Here is an 11625-nt window from a genome sequence, read left to right as displayed (position 1 = left end):
TGTGGAGGTGATGGTTTAGGGGTTTTTTTTTGTTTTTTTTTTTTGATAAATATGGTGTCCCCACACATAACTGCAGCAGAGGGTTATCTGTAGTAATCTTATTTTGTGATTTATGTTGCTTGTTTTAGAGCTTTTATTCTGTATTTTTGTTCTATGTTGGTGCCTGTCTTGGCCAGGACACTCTTGAAAAGGAGGAAAACAAGGGGACTCAATCAAAACCTCATTTTTTTGTTAAAATATTAGGATAAGGGGCACCTGGTAGAGCAGGCACCCCAGGTACAAAGGCTGTGTCCATGCCACATTGGCAGCAGATTTGATTCCAACCCATGATGCTTTGCTGCATGTCATCCCTCCTCTTTCTTCCCCCCTTCACACCGTGCAGACACCTACACTAAAACTTCTACTCACAGGTCATATCTGGCAATTCACGCAATAGCCGGTGACACTGCACAGAAGTGCTGAGTGGATATTAAACTTTCATTTCCTACGAAACAGCTATGACACATAACTTCCAACCATCAAATTACAAATACCGTTTGTTACTTTTCCTCAGCAGATATTTATGCTTGTGCTTTTTCTACTGTGACATGAGAAATGTTTTTATTTTTACATTTACCTATTAAACAAATGACATACCGCATGTTAATTAGGGAGCCTTAGGGATTTTAGTGGGCATATTTCTGAGATCTGAAGAGGGAAGGCTAACTGTTTCCCCCTGCTTTGAGTCTTTATGCTAAGCTAAGCTAATCAACATCAAAGTGGGACTGATCCTTTGATCTAACAATCTGAAACAAAGCTAATATGTGCATTATGTGCCCAAAATGTACAACTACTATATGAAACGACTTTGTACTAATACTCGAGCTGCAACCTGCAACAACCAGCCAAAACACATCACAGGTATATGCAGCATGTTGCTCTTGTATATAAAGATGTTGTTGTTTCATAATGTGATTTTAATGTCGGACTAAAGACAAATTAAATGTACATGCAGCGTCACACCAAGCTCAGCCACAGCAACACTGGAGCATAGATATAGACTGCAGTTTACTGGGAAGGGGGGGCTGTTTCTGCTAAGACACAATGGCATCATTGACCCACTGACCGCTCTCTCCCAGGCAGTCAATAGCACCACAAGCTACCACAACAAAACCCAGAGGTCTGTCATGCAGGATATGCACAATGACAGTACCATGGACTTACTGCTTGTTCTCATCTCTTCTTTTGGCACTGAAGATTCCCACCGCACACTCAGCTCCTGATTTCTCTCGTAAGTGATTTGTTTTTGACGTCAATAATCGCTTGTTCAGGAGAAAGTAAAAATGCTGACGGGGTATTTTTTTCTGCTGTTAAAGGTTTGCAAAGGAAGCTTCTAAGAGACATTAAGTATCCTATGGTTTTATCTGCACATCCTTTTTTATGGACAGCTGGTGAAACTCATGCTCAAGCCAGAGTCAGGGGGCACAGGCTACTGAACTCTACAAAATAGGACTAGATACTCCCAAAGCATCAGATAAACTCCAGTTGACTTGTTTTGTTGTATGAATATGAAAGATGACAATGTTGACAATGAATTGTTTAGACAAAGCCAAAGGTAGCTTTTGTCTCAGACAGTTCTATTGTGAGTGAAGCAGTGTGTCTCTGTATCTGACCTCAGCAGAGATTTCCATTTTTTGTGTGGCTGCAGCCTCTGAGGGGCCTAATAATAGTTCATTGTGAGTGAGTGCCTGGTACTGCCTCTCATTTGCTCCCTGAAGCTTCAAAACTGACACAAAAATACGCACACACAACACAGGGGGACGTGTGCGGGAAGCACACGTGGGAGGGGAGGCGTCACGTCAGTGTTTATGCTCTGTTGTCTTGTATGTTTGTAAGTGTGGTCATAGTCCAAATATTGTCTTGGAGAGCTACACCCAGTGACTGGGACACCACCCAGTCGCCACCCAGGCTGAACTGCAAAGACTAAAAAAAGCATCTAAAAGAGTCACACCACTGATGAAAGGCCTCTAAATTATGTAACGTTTCGTTACATAACCTCAAACACAGCTGTAAGACCTAATATATATTTAGATTGCTTCTCCCCAGTTTCTCTTCAAGAATTGACAGCAGTGATTTCTTCATCTAAATCATCAACGTGTCTCTTAGACCCCATCCCAACTAGGCTACTTAAGGAGGTCTTTCCTTTAGTTAACACTCATATATTAGATATGATCAATATATCCTTATTAACAGGCTATGTACCACAGTCTTTTAAGGTAGCTGTAATTAAACCTCTACTAAAAAAGCCCACCCTGGATCCAGAGGTGTTAGCCAACTATAGACCAATATCTAATCTTCCCTTTATGTCAAAGATCCTTGAGAAAGTAGTCGCAGACCAGCTGTGTGATTTTCTCCATGATAATAATTTATTTGAGGAATTTCAGTCAGGATTTAGAGTGCATCATAGCACTGAGACAGCACTAGTTAAAATTACAAATGACCTTCTGATTGCTTCAGACAAAGGACTTGTCTCTGTACTTGTTTTATTAGATCTTAGTGCGGCGTTTGACACAATTGACCATCAAATTCTACTGCAGAGACTGGATCACTTAATTGGCCTAAAAGGTTCTGCACTAAGCTGGTTTAAATCTTATTTATCTGATCGTTTTCAGTTTGTTGACGTTCATAATGAATCATCCTTACGTACCAAAGTTTGTTTTGGAGTTCCGCAAGGTTCTGTACTCGGACCAATCCTATTTACTCTATATATGCTTCCTTTAGGTAACATCATTAGAAATCACTCTATAAATTTCCATTGTTATGCGGATGATACACAGTTGTATTTATCGATGAAGCCAGAAGAAAGTAATCAATTAACTAAACTCCATAACTGCCTTAAAGACATAAAAACTTGGATGAGCACCAATTTCCTGATGTTAAATTCAGACAAAACTGAAGTTATTGTTCTTGGCCCCAAACAACTCAGAGACTCTTTATCTGATGACATAGTTTCTCTAGATGGCATTGCTCTGGCCTCTAGCACTACCGTAAGAAACCTCGGAGTAATATTTGATCAAGATTTGTCTTTTAATTCTCATTTAAAACAAACCTCACGGACTGCATTTTTTCATCTGCGTAATATTGCGAAAATTAGGCCTATCCTGATCCGAAAAGATGCAGAAAAATTGGTCCACGCTTTTGTTACCTCTAGGCTGGATTACTGTAACTCTCTATTATCAGGTAGCTCTAGTAAGTCCTTAAAAACTCTCCAGCTAATTCAGAATGCAGCAGCACGTGTACTAACAGGAACTAAGAAACAAGATCATATTTCTCCTGTTTTAGCTTCTCTGCACTGGCTCCCTGTAAAATCCAGAATTGAATTTAAAATCCTACTGTTAACTTATAAAGCTCTAAATGGTCAAGCTCCATCATATCTTAGTGAGCTCATAGTGCCATATTATCCCACCAGAACACTGCGCTCTGAGAACGCAGGGTTACTCGTGGTCCCTAAAGTCTCCAAAAGTAGATCAGGAGCTAGAGCCTTCAGCTATCAGGCTCCTCTCCTGTGGAATCAACTTCCTGTTACGGTCCGGGAGGCAGACACCGTCTCCACATTTAAGACTAGACTTAAGACTTTCCTCTTTGATAAAGCTTATAGTTAGGGCTGGCTCAGGCTTGCCCTGTACCAGCCCCTAGTTAGGCTGACTTAGGCCTAGTCTGCCGGAGGACCCCCCTATAATACACCGGGCACCTTCTCTCCTTCTCTCTCGTATTCTATTACTGCATCTTGCTAACTCAGCCATTCTGGATGTCACTAACTCGGCTTCTTCTCCGGAGCCTTTGTGCTCCACTGTCTCTCAGATTAACTCATATCGCAGCGGTGCCTGGACAGCGTGACGTGTGTGGTTGTGCTGCTGCCGTGGTCCTGCCAGATGCCTCCTGCTGCTACTGCCATCATTAGTCATTAGTCATACTTCTACTGTTATTATACACATATGACTATTGTCACACATGTATACTGCCAGATATTAATACATACTTTCAACATATTGTACCACAGTAGCCAGAACTATAACTATAATATTATTACTTTCAATAATGTTGTTGTAACCTACCGTCATTACCTGCATCTCTCTCTCTCTGTCTCTCTCTCTGTCTCTCTCTCTGTCTCATTGTGTCATGCGGATTACTGTTAATTTATTATGCTGATCTGTTCAGTACGACATCTATTGCACGTCTGTCCGTCCTGGAAGAGGGATCCCTCCTCAGTTGCTCTTCCTGAGGTTTCTACCATTTTTTTTCCCTGTTAAAGGGTTTTTTTTTGGGGAGTTTTTCCTTATCCGCTGCGAGGGTCATAAGGACAGAGGGATGTTGTATGCTGTAAAGCCCTGTGAGGCAAATTGTGATTTGTGATATTGGGCTTTATAAATAAAATTGATTGATTGATTGGTTATGAGAACTGAGTCAACCAGTCATTTCTGCTTTGTTGAGAAGGTAAAATAATTGCCTTGTTAGTGATGAAGCAAATCTGAAACTCTTGTTTTATGACTGACGTAAGTCAAGGAGTTACACGCCTACTTATTTATATATTTAAATAACATTATAGTGACATATTCATTTTTTCCCCCACCTGTACATGTTGACTTAAAGGTCCAGTGTGTAGGATTTAGGGGAATATATTGACAGATATTGAATATGATATAATAAAAATGGTTTCTTTTGTGTATAATCACCTGATAATAATAAGAATCATCATGTTTTAGTAACCTTAGGACGAGCCAATTATATCTACATAGGGAGCAGGTCCTTGTGCATGGAAGTCACCATGTTTCTACAGTGGCCCAGAACAGACAAACCAGTCTAGATCAGCTCTAGACAGGGCCATTTACGTTTTTGCATCGGCCACTGTAGTAAGTAGCCCCTGTGTGACGAGCTGTGTCGCAAACACGCTAAGTGTTTAACGTTAAATGGCTTTATTCAGTGGTTTTACCAGTTTAAGTCTCCTAGCCCATTTGTTTTGGAGAGGAAGAGACCTCTGCGGATAATTCAGACCCCTGTAAAAACCTCCTGAACCTCTGGGTCTTAAGTTATCAGAGAACAAAGGAGAGCACAGATTAGCAGGTGCTGGGCTAGCAGCCAGCCTCTGATGAGCCAAACAGCAGAAGAGAAACACTGATTTGTGATGTGAAACTGCTTTATTCAGTGTTTCTACTGGTTTAAATCACCAGATCTGTTTGTTTTGAGGAGGAGGAGACCTCTGCAGATCATTCAGCTCATGGTAAAAATCCCCTGTACATCTGGATAAGAAGAAATTTTAGCATTGATTAGCAGATGCTGGGCTAGCAGCCCATCTGCGACAAGCTAACCAGTGTTAGAGAAAGAGTGATTTGTGACATGGAGCTGCTTTATCCATTGTTTTCACTGGTTTTAATCACCTGGTCCATTTGTTTTGGAGAGGAAGAGACCTCTGCAGGTAATTCAGCTCACGGTAAAAACCTCCTGAACTCTAACCAGGAGAAGTTTCAGCTGGTTGCAATCTACAATCCTCATTAAATTCCCCGAAATTGTACACACTGCTTTAAACAAAAGCGATCTTCCATAAAGTGAAATGATTATCACCTTGTGTTCTCTTACAGTTTATCTTCACACCATCCTGAAGAACCACACAGCTCATGCTTGTGAGGGAGACATGCTCATCATCGAGTGTCCCTCCAGGACGTCTGTGGCCGTCCTCTCAGCTTTCTATGGACGCCGTGTTCCTAATCAGCATCTATGTCCCTCTGCAAACAGAAACACAACCACAACTGTGGACGAGGATACAGAGTGTACTTCTCCAGTTGCTGTTGAGGTAGATAAATCCACTTTAAGATGAAGGTAAGATCTATCTGTTTGTTGTTGCAGCTGACAGTCAACATGTTTTCTTGTCCTTTGTAGAAAGTGCTGTCAGAGTGTCAGGATCGGCGGTCCTGTCATATCCCTGTCTTCAGTCCAGTGTTTGGGCAGGACCCCTGTCCTCTCACCACCAAGTACCTTCTAGTCTCCTACAAGTGCAGACCAGGTATGTCGCCCCTGTCCTTTATCTATTATGTGGATAATCATATGACTGGAACAGTAGTGGTCAGGGCACCAACATTTCAGTCAGCTTACCATTTCTGCTAAATTTTTAGACTGAACTAAAATCATGTGTTTTGCATGTTTAAACCTATCACTGTAAACAATGCTCTTCATACTAATGTACAATTTGCCAAAAGATTTCATAGTGCAGCATCAAAGTTCAGTCCTCACCTTGGAAATAGTCATTTTACAAAAACAATCCAACTCAAGGTCAGTCAGGGCTTTCAAGCATATCATCACACAGTCTTAATCAGCAGATGTAGTTTGCTCAGTTGTCATAGTGATCTGTTGTATCTGCTGATATGTGAGCTCAGTAGCTGTTATGATGTCACCCAGAGCACTTTTGGGACTTTTTGAGCTATAAGTTAAACATGGCGACAAATTAAGTTTTAGGAAAACTGAACAAACTTGATCTCCTGATGAAGGAGCTGTGATGTGGCTGAAAGAAAGCTTTTAGTACAAGATGAACATCGACTTGACTTGAAACTTGTTTTAGTTAGGCAATCAGTAACAGTTAACATCATCCCCTTTTGACTTTTTAAAACCCAAAACGACCCCTCAAGGAGTTATCTGCAGTAGTGGAAGAAGTATTAGGAACTTTTACAACAGTAACATGAAAACTGTCATTCATAGTAACGAGCTTAAACACACAAAAACATCAGTACAATGTGTTCATCTAAGTTTCTTCACTGTTCATCAAAGCACTTCTTTATAATCTCATGTGTGTACATGTAACCTGTTTTTCAGAGCACCACCGCACAAGGCTGGTGTGTGAAAATGAACGTCTGAGGCTGATGTGTAAAAACGAGACCGTCCTGGCAATCTACTCGGCCACGTTTGGACACCTGCTGCACGGCAGTCCTTACTGTCCTCAGGAACCTGGATCACACATTGACATGGGTCTGAAACAAGACGCTTAAGTGTCACCTAGTGGCTCAACAGTGGAACAAACATCAGTACTATTAACAGAATAACTTGTGTGCCCTTTTAATTTATTAGTATACATAAGAGCTTAGATTTGAAACCAGAGCCCAATGCTACAACAGTAAACTGATTGCTTATAATGAACAGTTATTAATATTTCTAATTTTATTCCAGAGTGTTTGTCACCTTCGGCTCTGAGGAAGGTGTCACGCAGGTGTCATGGCAGAGCAAACTGCTCAGTACTAGCCGATACTCTAACCTTCGGGGACCCGTGTTTCCCCGGCACCAGGAAACACCTGCGGGTGTCCTTCACATGTGGTGAGTGACAAACCGGATGTGAGCTGCTTGTGACTGACATGGTTTGCTGAATTATGTAAAAAAAATCTCTTAATTCTCTCTTCAGTGCCCCGGTATCTTCTGGAAGATGTGGGTCGAGGGTCAACGGATCCTTTCATGATCTCAGACTACACACACGGTGAGAGTAAGACTTTAAGATTCACAGGATTTGTTGCATGCAGCAGACTTTGACTGGCGTCTGAGCCCAGACCCCTCTCACCTGCAGGTGGATGGTACACTGGCCCCACCTACAGGCCTCAAAACGTGCTAACCAACTCTCTGGAGATCATTGAAAAAATATTGGGTATGTGCACTGATGCCTGAAAAGCTCAGGCGAGGGTTGCATGTATGTTTCCTGTCGTTGTTGTAGATCATCAGGACCACATTGGTGTTTTAGCATCTAGTTCTACTAAACTGACACAGACACAGTGACAGAATTGGCTTCCCAGATGGTTTAGAAGTAGCACATGTAAAAATTCAGTAGAGGCGTTGAATTAAAAAACAAAATATATATATATATATATTTCAGATATGCTCAGATGCATATACCATTACAGCACATCACAGCTAATTATGGGTAGCTGCCTGTTTGAAAACATTTTGCCTCTTTCTGCCCACACTGTGCATATTAAAAATATATTTGCACTTGTCTTCGTTAAAGGGCTCCCCTCAGTTTGTCTGTGCAATAATGTAGAACTTGCATAATTTCATTTGCATTACTGTTGACCATTTTCCAAAGCCATAGTATTAATATTAACTGTTTTCTCTCAGTTTCAGCCAGACATTTGTTCCCTTCAGTTTATTACAATATGTTAAAATCAACCTGGACATATGAAAAATCTGCTTAAGTCTTCAGTATTTTTTGTCCATGTGACATTTTCATAGAGGTAAAGGCCAAATTTAATATATAGTGCCACTTTAAAATCAAACCAGGTTTGTGCCAAAGTGCTTTATAATAAGCATAAAATAAAGAATCATCTGAGGGGTGGGCAAGGGAATAACAGTGGGTCTTAAGACACCTTTTACAGGAGTCAAGAGATTCTGCTGTTCTTATGTTTTTTAGGGAGACTGTTTTGGTCTTGGTGCAGCTACTGACAAGGCCCTGTCTCTAAAAGGTCATCGACAAGATTGTGGGATAGTTAACAGTGCTTGATAAGATAAGAAAGACTTTATTGTCCCAATGGAAATTTGTCTCAGATACATGCAGTAACTGCCATTAAAAGATACAAAAACGTTATACGTACAGCTCCTGCATCTATACACTAGAGCTGTCACTAGTCACAATCCCACACACTCAGTACCAACAGTACATGTACAGACTGCCATCAGCCAACAAACTGCATGCTGCCCATTGCACCACATATCTGTTTTACAAATTCATTGTAAAAACACATACACATATGCAGATACATACCTACACATACACATTGTATGGTTAAGCTACAGTTAGCTTCCCATGTAAGGCTTTAATGGACAAGGGGACAGAGGAGTTAAGCAGTTAAACCTGCACTGATCAGATCTGTAGATCTGAGGTGACTAGCTGTACTGTTGGGGGATAAAAGTTCTGTAATATAGCTTGGAGCGAGACCATGCAGGGCTTTGAACAAAAACAGAAGAATCTTGTAAGTTATGCGACACTGGGTGAGAAGCCAGTGCAGAGATGCTAGAGCAGGTGTAATATGTTCCTTTATAGGGGTCTGACAGCAGCATTCTGTACCAGCTCTAAGTGGTAAATAGAGGCCTGGTTGATATCAAAACAGAGGGAATTGCAAAAATCTAGTCTTAGAGATGTTACAGCATGGACTACTTTTTCTTAATCCTTAGGGGATAAGAAGATCCTGATCTTGGATATGACTCTGAGCTGGAAGAAGTTAGATTTCACAACTGCGTTAACATGTCAGAGAATTCTTAAATATTATAACAAGTTTTTGCACAGACCTGTAATACAGTTCAAAGCTTTGATTGCCTTTTCCTCCCAAAAAATTCCTCTGAAAGGTGCATTCATGTGCTAGTGGGAAAACTCAAACGTCCATGTACATTAAGACAAACAACAGCCAATATGGACACTTATTCTCGTAAGTCTATGCAATAATATTGCCGATGCAGAGCCAACCTTAAAACCTTGGATGTTGAATATTTCTATTAAGACACAAACGCACCCTCCAAGAGGATTTTAATCTGTACTTCTAACTACATAGAGACAATAAATACAACTTAACGTTCCAACTGATTAATTCAAGGCCTCTGCAAGTTGATTTTCATACAGCACTGACAGGGAAGTTAGTGGCTGCTTAGGAAGTCAAAAGCACATTAAAATATGTAAAAACTTACAGCATTTTTGGTCAGTTGTCAGGAGTAATGCAGTTTGTAGTAAACTGGTTGATACATGTATAAACACCAGTATAATTTTTTAAGGAATAATTTGGTAAAGAAGGCCAGGATGTTTATCAGTATGGACAACTTTGCATTTGCTGCCACATTTTAAAATGATCATTACATTCCTTTATCTCTTCCAGAGCTCCCAGAGCGAGTGGCTCTGTACTTTGTCTCTGGCATCTGTGCTGGTCTGGTGTTCCTGCTCTGCCTGTTTGGTATACGCTCCACACTAGTGAGGGATGTGAAAGGTCTGGTGTCTGACCTGAAGGATGAGCTGAAAGCTTCTCGCAGACAGCGCAAGGGGCTCATGGAGGACCTCTTTGACGATGACATTTCAGACACATCATCCTTCCGTCGCCTCACACAATCCTACCGCACTACAGAAATCCTCAGTCCATCCACTTTGACAGTGGAGATGGTCGATCGTGGGGTGGAACAGACGAGGGATCTGCCCAACGGAGACATGTGGCCACATCGAGACTCCAGCCCTTACGCCATTCATAAGATTAAAACCTACAACAATTGAGAGAAGTCACACGTATCAGTCAATGTAGAGCTAAAAAATCTGTTTGTCATGACATTTAAATTGGACTGAAATTACACACAGAGGTTTATTTTACTTTTAAAACAATGTAACTGTGCTTCTTTATCCTTGTATTGTCACTCATGAACAAGTGACTCTAAACAGTAAAGAGTGAAATATACAAAGTCTTAATGTGTTAGATTAATTACAATCATTAAGATTAACATCAGATGATTTGTTTGGTAAATTAATCCAAAAGCAAATTAAATGACGTAACAGTGGGGCCAAAAATGTATCCCTAGCTATCTTTCTGCCGACATTTGTTTTGGTTCTAAGACATTGTGTAAAAATGTTGAGACCAGTATATACTGTACATTATAAAACAAGTCGTTCTAAGTAATAAAGATTGTTTTAGTGAATATTTTGTTTACAATGATGCGTCTGTTTAATGTTTCATAAGGAGTGCCTGGAAAGTTAAAGCCCAGTTGCACAGTGAACCACAGCATTAACTGTAGAAATTAGGGATACACACTATGGATTGTCATTGCTGACACTGATAATTTATTTTTTTTCCAAAAATGAGTGTATAACCTGTAGATTATGTACACCTGAGGGTAAGAAAGACTAAAAACATACCAAATGAACAAAAAAAATTATATAGAAATACTTAAAATTGTGTTACACATGCATGTGAATGTTACCCAGCAGCATGTGTTATAACCTTCTGTCAGTGGTGGAATCTAAGTACATTTACTCCAACTTCACAAATGTTTAGATTTGCTGCTTTGACTTTTAATTAACCCAATTTATGTATTTCAATTCCATCCTACTCAAAAATGTGAAAATGCTGTTTTTTTATTATGACCAGCTTCTTAAAATAAGTTGTCAACTGATTAATTAATATGACAAATGTGATTTTTTTAAATGTTGAAACCTGTCTTTATTTGAAGCGTTATCAATATATTTAGAGTGTAAGATACCATAGTCTATAGGTTTATGTTGACTATACAATCAGAAAATCAGCTTTCCAATAAAATTTTTTGTATGTGGCAGAATTAAAATTAGTATGGTAGAAGAAAAATCACAAAAGAGCCAAAAATGTGCCCTTAAACATTTTGACCAATAAAGGCCTGTCTCAATTAGAGGCCTGGTCATTTTTTTTAATAGACGTTCTTCAGATGTATAAAAGCGTGTTGTTGGCTACCTCAAATTATGTGTCCATTCCTGGATTACCCTGTACCTCATTGATGTTTCTTAAGTCCATCAGGGTCCTCAGATCAAAAGGGTCAAAACGGTTTTTCATAAAGATGAATCCAAGTTGTGAGTATTATTTTAACAGGATAAAGTGGTGTTGTGTCGGTTTACCAGGTGCT

The 11625-nt window shown here is 40.0% G+C and overlaps 1 protein-coding gene across 2 annotated transcripts; it reads left to right on the top strand.

Moving 5' to 3' along the window:
• Window positions 1-1097: 1097 nt before the first annotated feature.
• On the top strand, window positions 1098-10668 carry LOC117260764 (protein eva-1 homolog C). 2 transcript variants are annotated; one of them, XM_033632844.2, is made up of 8 exons: window positions 1098-1270; window positions 5616-5827; window positions 5914-6037; window positions 6841-6993; window positions 7192-7335; window positions 7421-7492; window positions 7580-7657; window positions 9870-10668. In XM_033632844.2, the coding sequence occupies exons 1-8, from the start codon at window positions 1183-1185 to the stop codon at window positions 10253-10255; spliced, it is 1257 nt and encodes a 418-aa protein (XP_033488735.2). In that variant the 5' UTR covers window positions 1098-1182; the 3' UTR covers window positions 10256-10668. The 2 variants fall into 2 exon arrangements, with proteins under 2 accessions (XP_033488735.2, XP_078025567.1); XM_078169441.1 differs by lacking the exon at window positions 7580-7657 and having other exon boundaries at window positions 1099-1270.
• The last annotated feature ends 957 nt before the right edge of the window (window positions 10669-11625 follow it).

Source organism: Epinephelus lanceolatus, chromosome 7 (assembly GCF_041903045.1).
Source record: "Epinephelus lanceolatus isolate andai-2023 chromosome 7, ASM4190304v1, whole genome shotgun sequence".
Classification (NCBI taxonomy): domain Eukaryota; kingdom Metazoa; phylum Chordata; class Actinopteri; order Perciformes; family Serranidae; genus Epinephelus; species Epinephelus lanceolatus.
Note: the sequence above shows the minus strand (reverse complement) of the source record. Positions and strands in the feature narration are given on the sequence as shown.

What these genes read in the sequence shown, in the direction of transcription:
- LOC117260764 (XM_033632844.2), top strand. Translation starts at nt 1,183, where the DNA reads ATGACAGTACCATGGACTTACTGCTTGTTCTCATCTCTTCTTTTGGCA. An exon ending in CTCAGCTCCTGATTTCTCTC is followed by an intron (nt 1,271 to 5,615) that starts GTAAGTGATTTG and finishes GTTCTCTTACAG; the next exon opens with TTTATCTTCACACCATCCTG. An exon ending in GATCTCAGACTACACACACG is followed by an intron (nt 7,493 to 7,579) that starts GTGAGAGTAAGA and finishes TCTCACCTGCAG; the next exon opens with GTGGATGGTACACTGGCCCC.